At 41.0% G+C, this 22,104-nt stretch overlaps 1 protein-coding gene across 1 annotated transcript in view; it reads left to right on the plus strand.

Annotated features, from left to right (window-relative positions):
• Window positions 1–22,104, plus strand: part of LOC141139902 (solute carrier family 12 member 9-like) — a 289,342-nt gene that overhangs the window by 263,066 nt on the left and 4,172 nt on the right. The window contains exons 11-12 of the mRNA XM_073626475.1: window positions 7,192–7,366; window positions 20,634–20,780. Coding sequence (XP_073482576.1) covers window positions 7,192–7,366; window positions 20,634–20,780 — 322 coding nt within the window. The remainder of the gene's footprint in view (window positions 1–7,191; window positions 7,367–20,633; window positions 20,781–22,104) is intronic.

The raw sequence follows: 22,104 nt of genomic DNA on the forward strand, positions 1-22,104 counted from the left end.
TGATTAGAAAAACACAATATTCATTATAAAAAGTTTGATGCGTGGCGCAGAGTTTATGTAGATTGTTAGTGAGGTATTACAGCAGATGCAGTCTACTGGGTATGAAAGGAACAGTCAATATATACTCCCCCTTACTGTAATCTCTCATGCAGCGACCACGTGCAAGGGATTGGCCCTGGATACAGGCAGTCTGTGATCACTGCACTGGGATATTACATGCAAGTGGCCACGATTAGCTGTAGGAGCCGGCAGCCTCTCCTTGCTTTCAATGGGGCTGCCTCTCTCAGCAAATAGAATGAACCCCCGTTGGGTCCAGTCGCAGGAAGGGTACATTGGCAGGTGTGAATGAAAGTGGAGTAGATCTTGTATACCTCCTCTTTTCTTATCACCAATCAGGCGGTATTTCTGGGTACAGGTTTGGCAAAACCTGATCACGTGGAACAAAACAGGATAAGCACAGACAGACACTCTGTACAGCTGGCTTATTCATTTTATTAACAGTCAAAGTTTACAGCTTTGTGATTGATATTGTTAGAAAAAAATCTGGCCAGTGCCAGAGAGTTAAATCATCTATGGACGTGTGAAAGTTTCTTATTTACAACTGATATCAAGAGAGCAGCTTTTATTTACGTTTCCTTCATCCCTGTGATAAATTAATCCGATTTATTTGCTTTCTAGCCCTGTTAGACAGGTAATTAAAAGCAGGCTAGAGTGCTTAACAGGCAGTAAGGTGAAATCAAACAGATAAGGACTAACATCAACACCCCCAGCAACTCACATAGAGAAAAGGTTAGGAAATGATAATGGTAAGCGCAGTACAATAATAATACATGCAGAACTGTACAGCTTCTGACACCGCTTTGCCCTGATAATTTCATTTCACGTTGTACAAAATGCTAGTCGTAACCTGGCACAAAACCGCTTCATCTGCTCTGCTCTTAGTTCATTTTGTACAGGGATACAGTGCAACCTTTACTATTAACTCATCATTGCCATTCTTAAATCCAGCTACAAAGAAAATGTTCACATACAAACCCAACACTGTTGTCTAGATTTACAGTGGTTCTAAACTCAAACTGTTTTTTTTTACCTTAAAGTGGTTGTAAACCTCAGACATGAAAAAGTAACAAAGCATATCCCTCTATAGTGTGTACATGTCTAAATTCAGAGCTCTAAGTGTCATTTCTGTCTGCTGCTTTGTTCCTGTTATCAGCATGAATCACTTCTGACAAGTTTTCCTGATACCAAGAGAAAAATGGTGACGGAGGAGGGATCTCCAGCTGATTGACAGCCTCAGCACTGTTTCTGTGGGCTGTGTGAAGGAGGGTGTGTCCTTTCCCTCCAATCAGCTGTCAGAGCTCTCCTCACTGATGTAACTTCAGTTCTCCGCCCCCTGCTTTTCAGAGCTGAGAGATCTTGTGTAAATTCTGAGCTTTGAATGAATGTAGAGGAAAGACAGCTGTAGATAAACAGTTACAACGTATGTAGAAGGATTTGTTTCATCTCTATGTATCATCTGAAGCCAGTCAATTCACTGGGTATTTGTAAGAGTTTACAACCACTTTAATGCACCCCCTACATTAAGGTAAGAAACACCCCACTAACTTAACACTTACCTGACTCCTCTCACTGGTCTAGCACAGCTCTCCTCACTTCCTGGTCTTACAGGAGACACCAAGGGCAGTTAAAGCCATATGCTCCTGCTGCTGTCAGTCAAACTCCTGTGAGGAGGGTGTGTGTCTATAGACGCATAAAGCATGGCTCAGGAGTGCACGTGCTGAGAGGGCACTCAGAGCGAGAAGGCGCGGCCTGCATCAGCGGGGGGCTGCCAAAGAAAAGATAAGGGTCCACAGAACTTGAGGTAATGAAGTATAAGTCTCATGTAGCACCACACATGTTGCTGCATTTAGATGACCCATTGATATGTAATGAAAACCTAGTCAAGGCAACTTTGAAACAGATTTGTTTACAATTAAAACCTAAGGGGGTCCAGAAATTGGATTCTACTAATTACAATAGATAAGAGAGATAAAAAGAAGACTGCCAATAAGGAAAAGAGGCAAGGGAAAAAAAAGGAGTATGTGCATATCTGGTATTAAGCAAGCTCTTCGACACTAATGGGGTGATCCAGGCAGAACCCCCAGAGAGGCCTGTTGATGAGGCTATCTGAGCAGTCCATTTAGAGTTGAGAGCATAATATATCACAATATTGCTGGGAGCAAGTAACTTCTGCCTAGAAGAACCATGTTTTATAAAAGTGATCCTTTCTATGGTTAGCTGAAGCTATATTTCCCTCCGTCAGATTGATTAAGGCAATCTTACAAAACCATACCCCTGTGGGGAGGAGTTACAGTGTAAAGCATGCCTTTGCTGCATTAAAGTGGAGTTCCACCCACTTTTACAACTCTTCAGCATCCCTCACTAAACTGTGCACTGCAAACGAATTGGATATTTTTAAATTTTTTTTCTCAGCACCTACTGTATATCTGCTGTATTCATTTTTCACTTCCTCCTCCCTGGCTGTGGCTCATCGCATCATTTCCTGTTTGCAATGCCTTCTGAAAAAGGGGCGGCAACTTCCTCTGACACTGCTGTTGCTATGGAAACCTGACCTGAAACCTATTACACTGCTTGTGCTGCACTGAGCATGTGCGAGATCTGCAAGGATAAGATCCAGGAAGAAATACAGTCTGGCTTCAGATGCCCACACTTAAGATGGCAACGGCCTGCTGTAAGTTTATAAAATAACAAACTACTGCTGTAAACTAACAAAACAGACCTTGGTTTACTGACTAACTTTACTAGAATACTTTAAGCTTGTGTATTATAGGGGTATTTTTATTTAAAAATATAATTTCGGCTGGAACACCACTTTAAGTAGATGTAGCAGTAAAGAACATTTGTAATGTTTCATCAACCTTGGTGTTATGTGCAAGCGGAAAGCCGCAGCGTTATCTGACATTTGCACCTCCGTGATCTTAAATATCCAGTAATTTTCTTGTGCCCAGGTGCCTTGAATGCCAGTACAGGACCAGAAGACATGCAGGAATGAGACCTCCTCTTTCCCACATCTCCAACAAAGAGGGTCAGCTGCGGGAACAGTTTATGTAGTATCGTAGGGACCCTATACCATCTAGAGAGAATCTTGAACCCAGTTCCCTTGTTCTTGCAAGAAATGGACATACAGTATCTCACAAAAGTGAGTACACCCCTCACATTTTTGTAAATATTTTATTATATCTTTTCATGTGATAACACTGAAGAAATGACACTTTGCTACAATGTAAAGTAGTGAGTGTACAGCTTGTATAACAGTGTAAATTTGGTTTAGACATTAATGGCTGTGTGTTGAGTTATTTTGAGGGGACATCAAATTTACACTGTTATACAAGCTGTACACTCACTACTTTACATTGTAGCAAAGTGTCATTTCTTCAGTGTTGTCACATGAAAAGATATAATAAAATATTTACAAAAATGTGAGGGGTGTACTCACTTTTGTGAGATACTGTATATATGTCATTTGTATAATTCTATTCACTTTTTACTCTGAAAAAGAGATATTCAGTTCAAGTTCCCACTTCTCTTTGTACTTTGGAGAAGGGGCACTGGATGGATGAGTTACAAAATGGTACACACTAGAAAGGCCAAGTGGAATCTGCTCAGCAGCCTTACAGAGTTTTTTTGAAGTCTGTAAGGATTGGAAGTGGCAAGGTTATTCCCAATGGTGGACCAAAACATGACACAATTGCATCATCATTCACAAGGGAAGGGGAGGTTCAAACATAACCTGAATTTCTGTTAAGGAACATATGTGTCCTTCTTGTTTGAAGTAATGTAGACAATATCTAGCTTCCCTATGAGTCAGTTGTGATGAACTGTCACGAAGCATGGATGTCTGTTAACTGAAGTCATGTCCAAGGGATAAGAATCTGTCAAGATCAGTTTTCTGCTAGTCTTAAAGGGTTAGTTCATCTTACCAAAAACTTCCTATGCAGATAAGGATCATATATATATAAAACACAAACTGTGCAGCTCTGACTACAGTTGAATAATGCCCTTGCTATAGGTGTAGGCCATTTACATACCTTTTGAAGCCTGACTGGAATACTCCCAGGTCGTTGCTAAGAGAGGCTTAGCCATTACTGTTCACCTCCTTCCCTCACAGGAGTGAGCTCTCAAATCATGAACTCAGAGCCACTGCACAAAGAGCTACGTGAGGGGGTTTGAATCAGAGAAAAAAGCTCACACGTCTGATGGTGGAGGTGGGTAGTAATGACTAGGTCTCGCTTAGCAACGTCCTGGCCATATTCCAGTCAGGTTTTTAAAGGTATGTAAATGACCTACACCTATAGCAAGGGCATAACTCAACTTTAGTCGGAGTTGCACAGTTTGTTTTTATCTGCATAGGCTGTTTTTTGGTAAAGGGGAATTAACCCTTTAAATAAATGAAATATCGTGGCAATTAGGTGGTTACAACTGGCAAGGTAACTGGTGCCAACCACGAGAGACATCCCAAAGGGCAATCCAAAAATGATTGCTCCAGTTGGACCCAACGTTTACCACAGTCGGTGCTACACCAGTTCAGGATGCAAGTCAAATGTGTCGCCTTATGATATTTGTGGACATCTGGTAATCCAATATCACCCAGAATTTTTTGTTGCATCAAAAGCTGCTGGTTTAATCTATGCGCTTTGCCTGTCCATAGGATTACTTTGTTTTAAGTTTCTAGTTTTTGATGCAGGAAGAATTAGAACTTATGTTAGTTTTTATCTCTTTTTTTCGTCTTTATCCCTGCTGGAGAGATTGTAACACCCCTACTGTTCCAGAGACATAACAGGAAATTAATGAAAGCCACCCCAAAGTGAGGGACAACACTTATAGCTGACACCAGAATTGATGTCTCCATTGAAAGTTATTCCCATTGCTGTTTTTTATGACAACTGTAAAAGTTTAGATTTGCCTTTAATTTCTGTTCTTGTGGCAACTAGTGACATTAAATCTACCCAGCGGAGACACATAAATTAGAAGCAGAGTTCTACTTTAAATGCATAGTTCATCTTTACCAAAAAACTGCCTATGCAAGTAAGCGACACTGGGCAGCTTTAAACAAAGTTGAATAATGCCCTTGCTATAGGTGTAGGCCATTTACATACTTCATGAAACCTGACTGGAAAAACTCCCATAGACTGCATCCCCTTGCATCCCCGTGTTGACTTGTTGCTTTGATGTTGCTATAAGACTCCCAGCTATTACTACTCCCCTCCACCATCACAAGCGTGAGCTCTTTCTCAGATTCAAGCCCCTTCACATGTACTTTCTCTCCCCTGACGTAGTAGCTCAGTGTGTGAGATGGTGTTTTTGAACAATTACAGCTGGATGTCTCGAAGCAATGTCCTAGCAACAAGGCAGGATGGGGGATGCAGGCTTTGGGAGGTTTTCAGTCAGACTTCATTAGGTACACACAGTATATGGCCCACACCTACAGCAAGGGCATTATTCAACTTTGGTCAAAGTTGCAGTTTGTTTTTATCTACAGATGACCCTGATGCCCTGTACACACAACCGTTTTTTCCATCGGAATAAACTCTGAAGGTTTTTTTTCCCGATAGGAATTGGTTCAGTCGGAAATATTTAGAACATGTTCTATTTCTAGGTCCGTCAGAATGTTCAAAAAAAAAAAGTCAGATGAGGCATACACACGATCGGAATATACAATGAATAGCTTCCATCTGACTTTTTCTGTCGGACATTTAGCTCGTGTGTACGTGGGATAACTTGCATAGGCGTTTTTTTTGGTAAAGGTGAACTGTGCCTTTAAGCATTGGAAGGAGCTGAGTCTTGCTGTTGTTTGCTGAGTTGCTAAACCTGGGAGCTGCTGATAGATACAATATCATTTTATAATTCTCCTTGTGTGAATAATAGATGGTGGTAACATTTAACAGCAAGCTAAATTCGTGTTTGCTTAGCACACCTCTCAAGTTTATGGCTTTAAAGCAAACAAAGCATATTAAACTAATGTCTGAATAGTAGTCTTCTAACTAAACTCAACATGCTGACTGTGTGTTGATGCATTATAGACTTGGCTAACTCCAAAATTTTACATGCCTTTCTAATGTTATTCTTATTCTAAAAGAGTACAAGAAGATCAACAAGAAAACAGTATGAGGAATATTCATTAGAGGACATTTGATTATAAAACCAGAATTGATTATAAAATCAAAATTATATACTGTATACATGTCAAGACAAAAAATTAACCCCCAAACCTAAAAGCAAATCTAAAAAACAAATGAACTGCCCCCACCCAATAAATCTAGTATTTATAAGATACCCTAAGGCCTGGTTCACACCTATGTAAGTTGCAGTTTGCATATTCCGGGTGCATTTTGTATTTTTCATTACACGCTTTTGATCCATTAAAGTGTATGGAACCAAAAACCAGAAAAAACGTCCCTGGCCCTTTCCATAAAATGCACAGATGTGAACTACATCCATAGCAAACCATGTTAAATGGACAGTAGTGTGTTTCTGCAAAACTGAAAATGCGCTAAAAGATGCATAGGTTTAAACCAGGCCTAAAACATGTCCAGAGCCAGGTCTGGACTACTGAAAGCCTGTAGGGAATGAGTGGTAGCTGTTATCCATATTCAGATCAATATAATATTGGTAGGTTTTCATGAAAGATTCCGCTTCCCAGATAGACAAATCATATGGCTCCAATGGCATTCTTGGGACAAAGAATGGGTTTTGCAGGATGAAAGCACACTTCATTGGCACTTTAACTTTTGCTGGGGTTGTTCATTTTTCTTTACATGCATTTACACCTACTTTGCTCTCTGAGGAATGACCCATGTTCAGGACAATCGCAGGAAGGAGGCGTATCTCCTACTTCCTGCAAGTTTAACCCCCTAAATAATGTACAACCATGTGCAGTTGCGGGGGGTTGCAGCGCAGCCCCATTCACTTAATTCTCCTGTTTTTGCTCGTTCTAGTATTGTTATGGGAAGGTCAGATATCTAAGTAATCATATCAATAAACTTTCTAGGGTGCATTTGGTCCATAGGTAGGGTTAATAGATGTAAGGTTTAACGCATAAAAGTAAAAATCTAAGATGAAATATAGAAAGTCATGCTTATTGGACGATTTCAAATATTTTTTACTTTGTCCGTTAATGTTCCCTGTGTCCAGGTACGGAAGTATCTTCTCATGCTCGATGTACGAAAGGATCATGTCAAGTTCTGGCGTCCTCAGATTCTCCTACTGGTCTCCAATCCACAAAATCATAAAAATCTCATCACTTTTGCAAATGATCTGAAGAAAAGTGGACTCTTTGTGTTGGGCCATGTAAGACTGGAAGAGTTAGGTATGTGAAGTGTAAAGGAATATATAAAATATATATACAGTTGTGCTCATAAGTTTACATACCCTGACAGAATTTATGATGGCCATTTTTCAGAGAATATGAATAACACAAAAACTTTTCTTTCACTCATGGTTAGTGTTTGACTGAAGCCATTTATTATCAATGGACTGTGTTTACTCTTTTTAAATCGTAATGGCAGCAGAAACTATCCAAATGACCCTGATCAAAAGTTTACATACCCAAGTTCTTAATACCATGTATTGCCCCCTTTACCATTAATGACAGCTTGAAGTCTTTGTGGTATTTGTGGATGAGGCTCTTTATCATCTCAGATGGTAAAGCTGTCCATTCCTCTTTGCAAAAAGCCTTAAGTTCCTGTAAATTCTTGGGCTGTCTTGCATTAACTGCACGTTTGAGATCTTCCCAGAGTGGGTCAATGATATTGAGGTCAGGGGATTGAGATGGCCACTCCAGAACCTTCACTTTATTCTGCTGTAGCCAATGACAGGTCGAGTTGGCCTTGTGTTTTGGATCATTGCCATGTTGGAATGTCCAAGTATGTCCCATGCGCAGCTTCCTGGCTGATGAATGCAAATGTTTCTCCAGTAATTTTTGATCACATACTGCATTCATCTTGCCAACAATTTTGACCAAATTTCCTGTGCTTTTGTAGCTCACACATCCCCAAAACATCAGTGATCCACCTCTGTACCTTTCATCATAGGCCTTGTTGACTCCTCTCCAAATGTAGTGTTTATGGTTGTGGCCACAAAGCTCAATTTTGGTCTCATCACTCCAAATTACCTTGTGCCAGAATGTTTGAGGCTTGTCTCTGTGCTGTTTAGCATATTGTAAGCGGATACTTTGTGGAATTTGCGTAGTAATGGCTTTCTTCTGGCGACTCGACGATGCAGCCAATCTTTCTTGCCTCCTTATTGTGCATCTTGAAACAGCCACACCACATGTTTTCAAAGAGTCCTGTATTTCACCTGAAGTTATTTGTGGGTTTTTCTTTGCATCTCAAACAATTTTCCTGGCAGTTGTGGCTGAAATTTTAGTTGGTCTACCTGATCATGGTTTGGTTTCAACAGAACCCCTCATTTTTCGCTTCTTGATTAGAGTTTGAACACTGCTGATTGGCATGCTCAATTTTTTACATCTCTTTCCTGTTTTATACAGTTCAGCTACCTTTTCCTGCAGATCCTTTGACAATTCTTTTGCTTTTCCCATGACTCAGAATCCAGAAACCTCAGTGCAGCACTGGATGTAAGATGCAAGGGTCTGTAAAGAGTTCAGAAAACTCACTGACCTTTTATACACACACACTCATTACAAGCAAATAGATCACAGGTGAGGATGGTTACCTTTAATATCCATTCAAACCCCTTTGTGTCAATGTTTTGCTTGCGTCTATCTAGCAAGGTTACTCTGTGGTATAAGCAAGGAAGCTGAGACTTCTGCAGTGTGTAAATGTGCTTTTACTATACAAAGATGCTGTACATGCAAAACTATTACACTATTAGGAATACAATACAAGACTTACAGATATCTATAACAAGCAAAATGCCTAGCAAATGAACAGCCTATGGACTATAGCAGTACAAATACACTTAAAGGTTACTTATCTTCTGTTACTGTATGTTTGTGATCTCCATTGGCAACAATTCTTCTGGAAATCAGGCACTGTTGTTGTATCATGAGTGGCTTCTGATCTTCAAAGCATGATGATGTGTGTCCCAGTCTCTCCTCACCTTTTTATTTGTAAACGTTTGTTGACAAAACTTGTTTCCATAACAACCGACTAATGCCCTGTACACACGACTGTTTTTTCCGTCGGAATAAACTCTGAAGGTTTTTCCGACGGAATTCCGCTGAAACTGTCTTGCGTACACACGATAACACCGAAGTCCGACCGTCAAGAACGCGGTGACGTACAACATGTACGACGGGACTAGAAAAAGGAAGTTCAATAGCCAGTAGCCAATAGCTTCCATCTCTTACTTGCTTTAGAGCATGGGTCGTTTTTGGTCCGTCGGAACAGCATACAGACGAGCGGTTTTCCCGATAGGAATTGGTTCTGCCGGAAATATTTAGAACATGTTCCATTTCTAGGTCCGTCAGAATTTTCTAAAAGAAAAGTCCGATGAGGCATACACACGATCAGAATATACAATGAAAATCTTCCGTTGGACTTTTTCTGTCGCACATTCCGCTCGTGTGTATGCGGCATTACAGTCATTCTTTCAGTTTGAGAGACCCTCTCTTACTTGTTTTCTTTAGCTATAGAGACAATAGCCTATTCAAACTGTCAATTGAATACAACAATGGTATCTAACCCCATTGTATGAAACAGCATTTGTTTGAGAAATCTACTCAAGCCAAAAAAACTGACAGTAATCTGACCAACTCAGTATTGTAATATCGTCCCATGTCTGATTAATATAAAAAAATCATATTTTTAACAAATGCAACACAGTCAACTTGTGCGCATCATTCATCAGGCCAAAATCACCAGGGTATATAAACTTTTGATCAGGGTCGTTTGGACAGTTTCTATTGCGATTATGATTTAGAGGGTGAGTAAACAGTTGATTTATAATAAATGGCTTCAGCCAAACACTAACCATGAATGAAAGAAAAGTTTTTGTGTTATCATTCATATACTCTGAAAAATGGCCAAGAAATCATACATTCTGCCAGGGTACGTAAACTCATGAGCACAATTGTGTATATACACACACACACACACATGAATATACCATATATATGGTAAAACTTCATATGTTGTAGGCACCACCACCTTCACTAAGCTCCGGAGAAAATAGGAGCAACTGCACTTACAAAGTGCACATTCTATTTGCCTCTAGTAAATCCATCCCTTTAGACTGTGCACTTTGCAAGTGCACTTGCTCCAGACAGAGCTCAGTGAATGAGGTAAAGCATCACTTTACAAGGAATACCCAATCACATGCAAGGAAAACTTTTAAAAACAGCATTTATGTTTGAAAATGTTTGGATGAAATCAGCAGAGCATCGTCTTCTGTACTAAGCTCTGGAGCACCTGCACTTGCAAAGTGCACAGTCTATTAGCCTTTAGTAAATCAACCCCACTCTGCTCTAGCGCTACAACAATCACTCCTCATGCTGTACCTACAGAGGAGCAATGTTGTCACCTTAGAACAGAAAGTGTTTTAGAGCTACAGAACACCTTCCTCTCTCCTTATTGCCGTAACATGGATATGTTTTGCAATCCCCAGAGGTAACTGAAAACAGTGTAACCTTTAACAGCAGGGGCAAAAAGCTCATAAGAGTATCAGTTCACAGAATTTCTGGCAGGATCAACTACTATTTTTTGTGCGCTTATAAACAAATATAACACATTTAAAAAATGTAATACTTTCACAGACCAAAATTGAGGGAAAAAAAGTGATGTTCACTGTTTGCGTTTAAATACACTTTTACAAGCCATTTAAAAGGCTTAAAGTATAACTAAAGGCAAAACTTTATTTTTAGTTTAGGATAGAGTGGAGATGGATTAGAACCCCTGTCAGTTTTTAATGCTGCCTGTGTCCCCTCTCTATTTTTCCTGTTTACCATTATCATCGAAAGTGAAAGTACATTTTGGGTCGTCCCCAGAAAAGTAATAGAGGGGAAATCTTCCAATGGAGATATTAGTTCTGGAGACCTGGGGGTCCCCAAAGAATTCCCTTAATTTGCAGGGATTTTCTTTAACTTTCTGTTTTGGCTATGGGACAGGAAGTGAAGGTAAATCTCCCCAATGGGGCACAGATGGTAAAAAATAAACTGACAGGGGTTATCACCCTCTCTTACTCTTTCCAAAATGAAAAAAAAAGTCTCCCCTATAGTTCTACTTTAACCCTTTCATGACTAAGCCTATTTTTGAAATTTGGTGTTTACAAGTTAAAATCCGTATTTTTTGCTAGAAAATTACTTAGAACCCCCAAACATTATATATATTTTTTTAGAAGAGAGTCTAAAGAATAAAATGGCGATTGTTGCAATATTTTTTATCACACGGTATTTGTGCAGCGGTGTTTTAAACGCAAATTTTTGGAAAAGTGACACTTTCATGAATTTTAAAAAATCCAAACAGTAAAGTTACCCCAATTTTTTTGTATAATGTGAAAGATGATGTTACGCCGAGTAAATAGATACCAAACATGTCACCCTTTATAATTGCACGCACTCGTGGAATGGCGACGAACTACGGTACCTATGAATTTCCATAGGCGACGCTTTAAAAATTTTTTACGGTTACCAGGTTTGAGCTACAGAGGAGGTCTAGGGCTAGAATTATTGCTCTCGCTCTGACGATCGCGGCGATACCTCACATGTGTGGTTTGAACACCGTTTACATATGCGGGCGCGACTTCCGTATGCGTTTTCTTCGCTGCGCGAGCTCGCGGGGACGGGGGCGCTTTAAAAAATTTTTTTTTATTTTTTTATTTATTTTATTTATTTTTGTACTTTTATAAATTGTGTTTAAAAATTTTTTTTTTTTTTTTTACTTTTATTGCTGTCACAAGCAATGTAAACATCCCTTGTGACAGTAATATGTGGTGACAGGTACTCTTTATGGAGGGATGGGGGGTCTAAAAGACCCCCCATCCCTCCTTTACACTTCAAAGTATTCAGATCGCCGAAAACGGCGATTCTGAATACTGTGTACTTTTTTAAATTCGGCGCCATTTGCAGCCGAGTAAACGGGAAGTGACGTCATGACGTCGCTTCCGCGTTTACAATTAGAAGGCTGGAACGAAGCCGCTCACAGCTTCGTTCCAGCCCGCCCCCAGCCGCCGGAGATTCCCGAATGGACACCGGGCCTCCTGATCGCACGGGAGGCCCGGTAACAGCGGCGGGAGGCGGCGGGAGGGGGGGGATGTCCCCTCCCGCTCCTCCGGTATAACAGCCGAGCGGCTTTTAGCCGCATCGGTTGTTATATTCGGGTAGCCGATCGCCCGCTGAAAACAACGGTACCGGGATGATGCCTGCAGCTGCGGGCATCATCCCGGTATAACCCCGGAAAGCCGAGGACGCATACGTGCGTTCGGTCGGCGGGAAGGGTTAAAGTATAAATAAAGGGGAATTTTTTTTTTTTAAGTTTTGGATAGAGTTGAGAGGGATTAGATCACCTGTCAGTTTTTATTTCTGTCTGTGCCCCATTGGGGAGATGCATCCTCTCTATTTGTCTTGTTTACTGTTACCACCAATGGTAAAAGAAAAACCCAAATTTTGGGTTGACGTCAGAATAGAAATAGAGGGGAAATCTTCCAATGGAGACAATAATTATGGTGACACACAGGGATTCTCTCACTTTGGAGGGACTTCTCTCCCTTCCTGTTTTAGCTATGGGGCAGAAAGTAAAGGGGAATCTCCCAACTGGGATACAGTTGGCAAAAAACTGACACGGGTTATAACCCCCTTATCCTCTTTTAGTTCTACTATAAAAGACAATAATAACACAAAAAATGGGGGAAACAGGGGATGATGGGATTATTGTGGTGCCACCAAAATTCAAAATTACTAGAATGATATTTTAAATAAAATCATTTTATTGATATCAAAAACATCTAAAATGTTTACATGAAGGAGTACAAAAAATATACAAAGCAAAAACAAAAACAGAAATACAGTGCAAATAAATGACCGTCACCAAAGATGTTGAGGGGTGATCATAGTCTTATGTTCCCAACTAGTTTCGCCAAAACATTGGCTTCATCAGGGGAATGTAGAGATGTACTGCAGAGAGTAAAACCACTATAATAAAGAAAAAATGCATTATTGGATCAACATAATCTTGTAGTGCTGGAGGCAAGCCAATCGCATCGCATAGCGGTCAAATTGCCGCCCTCCCATATCCCACGGTCTTCCCACCCCTCACACACCTAAAACATACCATACGGGCTCCAAAACGCAAGGGGGACACCACCGAGACACTGAGAATGGAAGTTGCACTCAGCCCAGTATTTGGCTACAGGGGAATTAAAGGGCGCCTAAAAAGAGAAGTATAGCATATAAGTATTGAAAATTCTTTTAATTTTGTTTAACAAAAGGGACCTAAGCCTCAATTACATACCCTAATTATATGCAAAACCAAGGCACTCAATGTTGCACAAGGGAGATTCACAGCGCAGTCAGTTCATGTAAAAAATCGCATGAATGCGATCAAAAGGACTGTAAAATAGATTCAAGAGAGGGGAAAAAAAAGGTATGGGAAAAATGATATTGATACACATAAATATATCAGTGAATTTCAGATTTGAAGGACATAGTGAAATATGTTGGATATAGTGAGTAGGGCTTACCGAATACGCATTAAGTTAGAAAAAATGCATCCTATGAATAAGGTTCCGCCAATATCTTGGCTAAACGTTGGAACCTCCACAATGAGTCTTTCTGGTAACACCGGTTATTATAGATGATCTGAAAGTCAATGCATATAACAAAGGGACTGTTAGCAAGAAAGTTCAGCCAGTACAGCCATATGTGGCAATATAATGACAATAATAACACACTTTTTAATAATGAAAAGTTTCAATTCAGAATATATGGCTACTAATGTACATTTCCAACATAGTGGGTACATAGTCAAGGTTAATGTTTGCTTATAAGATAGAGTTAGGACTAGGGTAAAAGTTAGAGTTAAAATTAGGCTGTAGCTATTGTTATGGTCACCGAGCCTAGGAGAACGTGTTTGAGAGAATTGAAAAATGATCTGTGTTTTTATGGTTTGTTAATTTTTCATGACAGTCCCAACAAAATAAGGACTTTTGTGAATTGATGTGATATGAAAAGAAACCTAGGTGCAGTTGCTTTTTATATTTATATTTGAGTATACAGTATATATCAATATAATATGTGTGTGTGTGTGTATATATATACACTGAGCAAAATTATAAACGCAACACTTTTGTGTTTTCCCCAATTTATCATGAGCTGAACTTAAAGATCTACTTTTTCTATGTACACAAAAAGCTTATTTCTCTCAAATATTGTTCACAAATCTGTCTAGATCTGTGTTAGTAAGCATTTCTCCTTTGCCAAGATAATCCTTCCACCTCACAGGTGTGGCATATCCAGATGCCGATTAGACAGCATGATTATTGCACAGGTGTGCCTTAGGCTGGCCACAATAAAAGGCCACTCTAAAATGTGCAGTTTTATCATAAAGCACAATGCCACAGATGTTGCAAGTTTTGAGGAAGCGTGCAATTGGCATGCTGACTGCAGGAATGTCCACCAGAGCTGTTGCCCTTGAATTGAATGTTCAGTTCTCTTCCACAAGCCGTCTCTGAAGAGGTTTCAGAGAATTTGGCAGTACATCCAACCGGCCTCACAACTGCAGACCACGTGTAACCACACCAGCTCAGGACCTCCACATCCAGCATCTTCACCTCCAAGATCATCTGAGACCAGCCACCCGGACAGCTGCTGCAACAATTGGTTTGTATAACCAAAGAATTTCTGCACAAACTGTCAGAAACTGTCTCACGGAAGCTCATCTGCATGCCCGTCGTCCTCATCGGGGTCTCCCCCTGACTGCAGTTCATCATCGTAACCGACTTGGGTGGGCAAATGCTCACATTCAGTGGCGTCTGGCACTTTGGAGAGGTGTTCTCTTAATGGTTGAATTACGGTTTTCACTGTACAGGGCAGATGGCAGACAGCGTGTATGGTGTAGTGTGGGTGAGCGGTTTGCTGATGTCAACGTTGTGGCTCCAGTGCCCCATGGTGGCGATGGGGTTATGGTATGGGCAGGCGTATGCTATGGAGAATGAACACAGGTGCATTTTATTGATGGCATTTTAAATATCCATATAAATAAGTATCGCTTAAATAAATATTTAAGCAATACCGTGACGAGATCCTGAGGTCCATTGTTGTGCCATTCATCCACGACCATCACCTCATGTTGCAGCATGATAATTCACAGCCTCATGTTGCAAGGATCTGTACACAATTCCTGGAAGCTGAAAACATCCCAGTTCTTGCATGGCCACCATACTCACCGAGCATGTCACCCATTGAACACGTTTGGGATGCTCTGGATCGGCGTATACGACAGTGTGTTCCAGTTCCTGCCAATATTCAGCAACTTTGCACAGCCATTGAAGAGGCATGAACCAACATTCCACAGGACACAATCAACAACCTGATCAACTCTATGCAAAGGAGATGTGCTGCACTGTGTGAGGAAAATGGTGGTCACACCAGATACTGACTGGTTTTCGGACCCCCCCCCAATACAATAAAACTGCACATTTTAGAGTGGCCTTTTATTGTGGCCAGCCTAAGGCACACCTGTGCAATAATCATGCTGTCTAATCAGTATCTTGATATGTCATACCTGTGAGGTGGTGGATGGATTATCTCGGCAAAGGAGAAGTGCTCACTAACACAGATTTAGACAGATTTGTGAACAATATTTAAGAGAAATAGGCCTTTTGTGTACATAGAAAAAGTCGTAAATGCTTTAAGTTCAGCTCATGATAAATCGTGGCAAACACAAAAGTGTTGCGTTTATAATTTTGCTCAGTGTATATATATTTTTTAATTAATAGCCTAATACTGGAAAGTTAATAAATGTAGCAGCCATTGGCAAAATGTGGTGTTTACAGTATTAGTCTTTAGATTGGACGTTACCAATTTATGACAGAATTAAAAGACATTCGAATTTCCCAAGTTGCTATAGCGACCTTGTAAAGGTAGACACTGAGATCTAAGGTTAATAAGCAGCATAATTTGAATGGAACAATAAATAGGTAGATTGTATTTCATAAAGTGCTTTTCATTTTGCAATCACACTTAGGTTGTCATTAGGTATTGTACACACTTTAAGCAAGCATTGAAAACTCTAGCTTTAATAGAGAGCAATCACAAGACCCCTCTCAAGCAGCGCTGTAGTGTTATTATAGGGGATTTATCTATCTATATATCTCTCTCTCTTTCTCTCTCCCTCTCTCTATCTATATATAGATATATACATAGATATATATATATATATATATATATATATATATATATATATATATATATATATATATTGTAAAGATCGGGGTGATTAAACCCAAGTGGTGCTTGCATTTCAAGAAGTTGTGCCAGTCCAGAACTGCATTTTTAAGGGCATGGCAGCCCACTTTTATTTTAAAGGAATGGAAAAGTTTCACAAATGACAGCAATTTCCCATGCAGGGGTTCCACCATTACTGTAACTTGCACAAAGCTTTAGCCCCTAGCTTATTCACTTGCCAAAGAGCTGCTTTAGGCCTCAAGCCTAGGCCTTAGGTTGCTCCTCAGACCAACACAAAGGTTTACTTCAGTCAAGCTCTCTCATCGCTTACTCACGATCAGCTCTTCTACTGACATGCACGCTGTGGCTGCCCCATGCAGCCACTCTGACTCCTAGAGAGGATGAGAGTCCTGACTCCATTGTTCAGACCTCCTGTCTGTTGGGTGGCACCCTCCTGACTCCTTGCCAAGACCTCCTGTCTGCCAGGTGGAGCCGTCTCTAACTGGGAGCCCTGAGCTATAACCCCAGAACTAATATGAATTCAGCCCACAGCTGTGCAATCAGCACGCCTGCCTCTCCAAACATCTGGTTTAAACTGCTAAAAAACACATTGACACAGGCTTGCCTGTTATTGGATGTGAAACAATGTTGTGAATTTAGAATGCTTTCAGAAATAGAAGTGTTAGTAGTTTATTTTTATCAATTAACAAAATGGAAAGTAAATGAACAGAAGAGAAATACAAATCAAATCAAATGTGGTTGTTCCAAGTGTAGCACCCTCTAGTGTTGCTAGGTTGCTACAGTAGTTGGGTTTTCTGTAGTGTAGGCAAATTTCAGGTTTGGCTGGCAGCCAAGTCTGTTTGTTTTGATCTGGGTTGGAAGTGACTCAGGTAGAGCTGGGTGATTCACAGGTGGCATCACTGAGACCTCACACTTCTTTCCAGAACATGCAGGAATCTTCTGTAAGGGAAGGAGGAGAGGCAAGGTTGAGCCACTTGGAGTATTCTAAAGTGCCCTGACCAATCCCCAACCTGGATTGGCAGGGGGCAGGCCTCAAATACTGAGCGTCAGGGTTAGTTGTTCAGGTGGAAGCTGGAGATGCAGTGCTAGGCTGTCGTGGCCCTGGAGGAAGCTCCCCAGTCTGAGGGGGAGACAGGACCTTCCCACAACCCAAGGAAGTGTCCTGGACAGGAGGCACGGGAGCAAGGAGAGTACAGCAGGAGAGCTGCCAGACAAATCACTAGTGAGGAACAACAGATCGCAGCCAGGAGGGCTGGGGAGGCACGCCTGAGAGGACTGGGAGAGTGCAGTTTGGGATGGGTGCAGAGCCAGTGGAGTGGACTGTGGTGTCAGGGGCAGTGGAGAGAGGCAGCTGCAGCAAAGAGGGCGGGGCCTGAGGAGGCGGTACTGGGCTCAGTAGCCACGTGTACAGCAAGCACTAGGACTACCTATTTTTTGCTACATCATAGGGGCCCGTGGTCCCCGCTTGTAAAGGGCATTTGTTTTGGGCGTGGCTGAGCTAGTGTCAGGCCTGCATATCAGTGCTAGCCGGTCCTGAGAGTGAAATCAATAGTCAAGAGGAGTGCTGGAGGGTGAGATCAAGAGACAAGTTCGTGCTAGAGGAAGTTGTATATACTGGAGATATATATAGTTCTCAGTCCCTACAATTTCTGCAATCATCTGGGCATCTCATAAATACCCTATCCCCATCCAAGTTTAATCCCCCAATAAAAATACAAAAAAAAAAAAAACATTGCTTAGACTGCTTCCTGTCTATAGAGTGACTAAAGATAGTGTGCTTGGCTGGGCAGGGTGACAGGCAGACCACAACAACCAGCAGCCCCTACGGGGGTACCGCTACACAAACATCCTGGAGAACTAACCATAGATCATCTGCAGATGTACAGTTGTGCTCATAAGTTTAAATACTCTGGCAGAATTTATGATTTCTTGGCCATTTTTCCGAGAATATGAATAACACAAAAACATTTCTTTCACTCATGGTTAGTGTTTGGCTGAAGCCATTTATTATCAATCAACTGTGTTTACTCTTTTTAAATCATAATGGCAACAGAAACTACCCAAATGGCCTTGATCAAAAGTTTACATACCCTGGTAATTTTGGCCTGATAACATGCACACAAGCTGACACAAAGGGGTTTCCTCACCTGTGATCTGTTTGCTTGTAATTAGTGTGTGTGTATAAAAGGTCAATGCGGTTCTGGACTCCTGACAGACCCTTGCATCTTTCATCCAGTGCTGCACTGACGTTTCTGGATTCTGAGTCATGGGGAAAGCAAAAGAATTGTCAAAGGATCTGCGGAAAGAGGTAGTTGAACTGTATTCAGTATGCCAATCAGCAGTGTTCAAACTCTAATCAAGAAATGGAAAATGAGGGGTTCTGTTAAAACTAAACCACGGTCAGGTAGACCAACTAAAATTTCAGCCACAACTGCCAGGAAAATTGTTTGTGATGCAAAGAAAAACCCACAAGTAACTTCAGGTGAAATACAGGGCTCTCTGAAATCATGTAGTGTGGCTGTTTCAAGATGCACAATAAGGAGGCGCTTGAAGAAAGATGGGCCGCATGGTCAAGTCGCCAGAAGAAAGCCATTACTACGCAAATGCCACAAAGTATCTCACTTACAATACCCCAAACAGCACAGAGACCAGCCTCAAACCTTTTGGCCACAACCATAAATGCTACATTTGGAGAGGTGTTAACAAGGCCTATGATGAAAGGTACACCATTCCTACTGTGAAACACGGAGGTGGATCGCTGATGTGGCGATGTGTGAGCTAAAAAGGCACAGGACATTTGGTCAAAATTTATGGGAAGATGAATGCAGTATGTTATCAAAAAATACTGGAGGAACATTTGCATTCATCAGCCAGGAAGCTGCGCATGGGATGTACTTGTATATTCCAACATGACAATGATCCAAAACACAAGGCCAAGTCGACCTGTCATTGGCTACAGCAGAATAAAGTGAAGTTTCTGAAGTGGCCATCTCAGTCTCCTGACCTCAGTATCATTAAGCCACTCTGGGGAGATCTCAAATCTGCACTTCATGCAAGACAGCCCAAGAATTTCCAGGAACTGAAGGCTTTTAGCCAAGAGGAATGGGTAGCTTTACCATCTGAGAAGATAAAGAGCCTCATCCACAAATACCACAAAGACTTAAAGCTGTCATTGATGTTAAAGGGGGCAATACACGGTATTAAGAACTGGGCTATGTAAACTTGCAGCCCCAAACTTCCAAGGAAGCTCCACCATGCTTCATTGTTGCCTGCAGACACTTAATTTATATACCGCTCTCCAGTCCTTTGTGAACAAACTGCCTCCTGCTACAGTCCAGAGCACCTGTGCCATTTTCTTCACCCCAGTTCCTATGTTTTCGTGCACAGCTGAGTCGCTTAGCTTTGTCTCCATGTCCTATGATACTTATCCATACCATCAGGGAGGTGTGTGATTGGCCCCAAAATTATTTCACAGCAGGACAATGACCCAAATATCCAGCCAATGTCATTAAGAACTATCATCAGTATAAAGAACAATAAATCCTGGAAGTGATGGTTTGGCCCCCACAGAGACCTGATCTCAACATCATCTAGCCTGTCTGGGATTACATGAAGAGACAGGAGGATCTGAGGCAGCCTACATCCACAGAAGATCTGTGGTTAGTTCTCCAGGATGTTTGGAACAACCACATTTGATTTGATTTGGATTTCTCTTCTGTTCATTTACTTTCCACTTTGTTAATTGATAAAAATTAACACTGCTATTTCTGAATGCATTCCTAACAGCATTTATTCACACCTGCCTAAAACGTATAGTACACAGTACTATATGTATGACATATTGTTCCTACCAATGCAAGACACCATGGAGCAGGACATTATTTTACACTTCACCACCTCTGTCCTCTATTCCATAGTAGAAAGTCTGTCGTTGTCAAGCTTTTGTAGCCAAAGTGCTGAAATAAAAAAAAAAAACTGACAGTCTAAAAATGTGAGTGTAACCAAATAATATGATGTACATTTATTTTTAATTGCTTCAGTAGGTCTGTTTGTATTCAATTAAAATTTTCTATATAAAATGACTAAACCCTTTTCTACCTCACTAGCTTCACTACCGTCTTTACCCTTTAGCTCTATGTTCTCTGCACATATATTATTGTCTGCCATTAATAGCTGTCAGTATGTGTTTGACTTCTGGTGCATTATTCTTTTGTAGACGTGTTGCCATCTGACCCTTTGCAGCCACGGACCGACTCCTGGCTTCAGCTTGTGGATGAACTGAACATCAAGGCTTTTGTTAATTTAACACTGTCAAACTCTGTTAGGTATGGAGCCCAGCAACTGCTCTTCATCACTGGACTAGGTAGGAGTCTATTTTGCACAGTCTCTCTTCAGTATTACTCAACTGTTTAGCGGATGGGACAACAATAAAATGTATATATCCTAATTCCAACTAGCTACAGTGCCTTGCAAAAGTATTCACCCCCCTTGGCTTTTTACCTATTTTGTTACATTACAGCCTTTACTTCAATGTTTTTTTTTTAATCTGAATTATATGTGATGGATCAGAACACAATAGTCTAAGTTGGTAATGTAAAATTAGAAAAATATGTACATAGAACTATTTTTCAGAAATAAAAAACTGATAATTGGCATGTGCGTATGTATTCACCCCCTTAGTTATGAAGCCCATAAAAAGCTCTGGTGCAACCAATTACCTTCAGAAGTCACATAATTAGTGAAATGATGTCCACCTGTGTGCAATCTAAGTGTCACATGACCTGTTATTGCATATACACACCATTTTGGAAAGACCCCAGAGGCTGCAACACCTAAGCAAGAGGCACCACTAACCAAACACTGCCATGAAGACCAAGGAACCCTCCAAACAAGTAAGGGATGATGCTGTTGAGTAGTACAAGTCAGGGTTAGGTTATAAAAAAAAATATCCAAATCTTTGATGATCTCTAGGAGATCTATCAAATCTATCACAACCAAATGGAAAGAACATGACACAACAGCAAACCTGCCAAGAGATGGCCGCACACCAAAACACATTGACCGAGCAAGGAGGGCATTAATCAGAGAGGTAGCACAGACACCCAAGGTAACCCTGGAGGAGCTGAAGATTTCCACAGCAGACTGGAGTATCTGTACATAGGAGGACAATAAGCCGTACGCTCCATAGAGTTGGGTTTTATGGCAGAGTGACCAGAAGAAAACCATTACTTTCAGCAAAAAACAAAATGGCACGTTTTGAGTTTGCGAAAAGGCATGTGGGAGACTCCCAAAATGTATGGAGGAAGGTGCTCTGGTCTGATGAGACTAAAATTGAACTTTTTAACCATCAAAGAAAATGCTATGGGGTTGATTTACTAAAACTGGAGCACTCAGAATCTGGTGCAGCTGTACATAGTAGCCAATCAGCTTCTAACCTCAACCTGTTCAATTAAGCTTTCGCAATAAAACCTGGAAGCTGATTGGTTTCTATTCAGAGTTGCACCAGATTTTGCACTCTCCAGCTTTAGTAAATAACCCCTTATGTCTGGCACAAACCCAACACATCACATCACCCAAAGAACACCATCCCCACAGTGAAACATGGTGGTGGCAGTATCATGCAGTGGGGATGTTTTTCAGCAGTAGGGACTGGCAAACTGGTCAGGGTTGAGGGAAAGATGGATGGT

Source organism: Aquarana catesbeiana, linkage group LG04 (genome assembly GCF_042186555.1).
Source record: "Aquarana catesbeiana isolate 2022-GZ linkage group LG04, ASM4218655v1, whole genome shotgun sequence".
Taxonomy (NCBI): domain Eukaryota; kingdom Metazoa; phylum Chordata; class Amphibia; order Anura; family Ranidae; genus Aquarana; species Aquarana catesbeiana.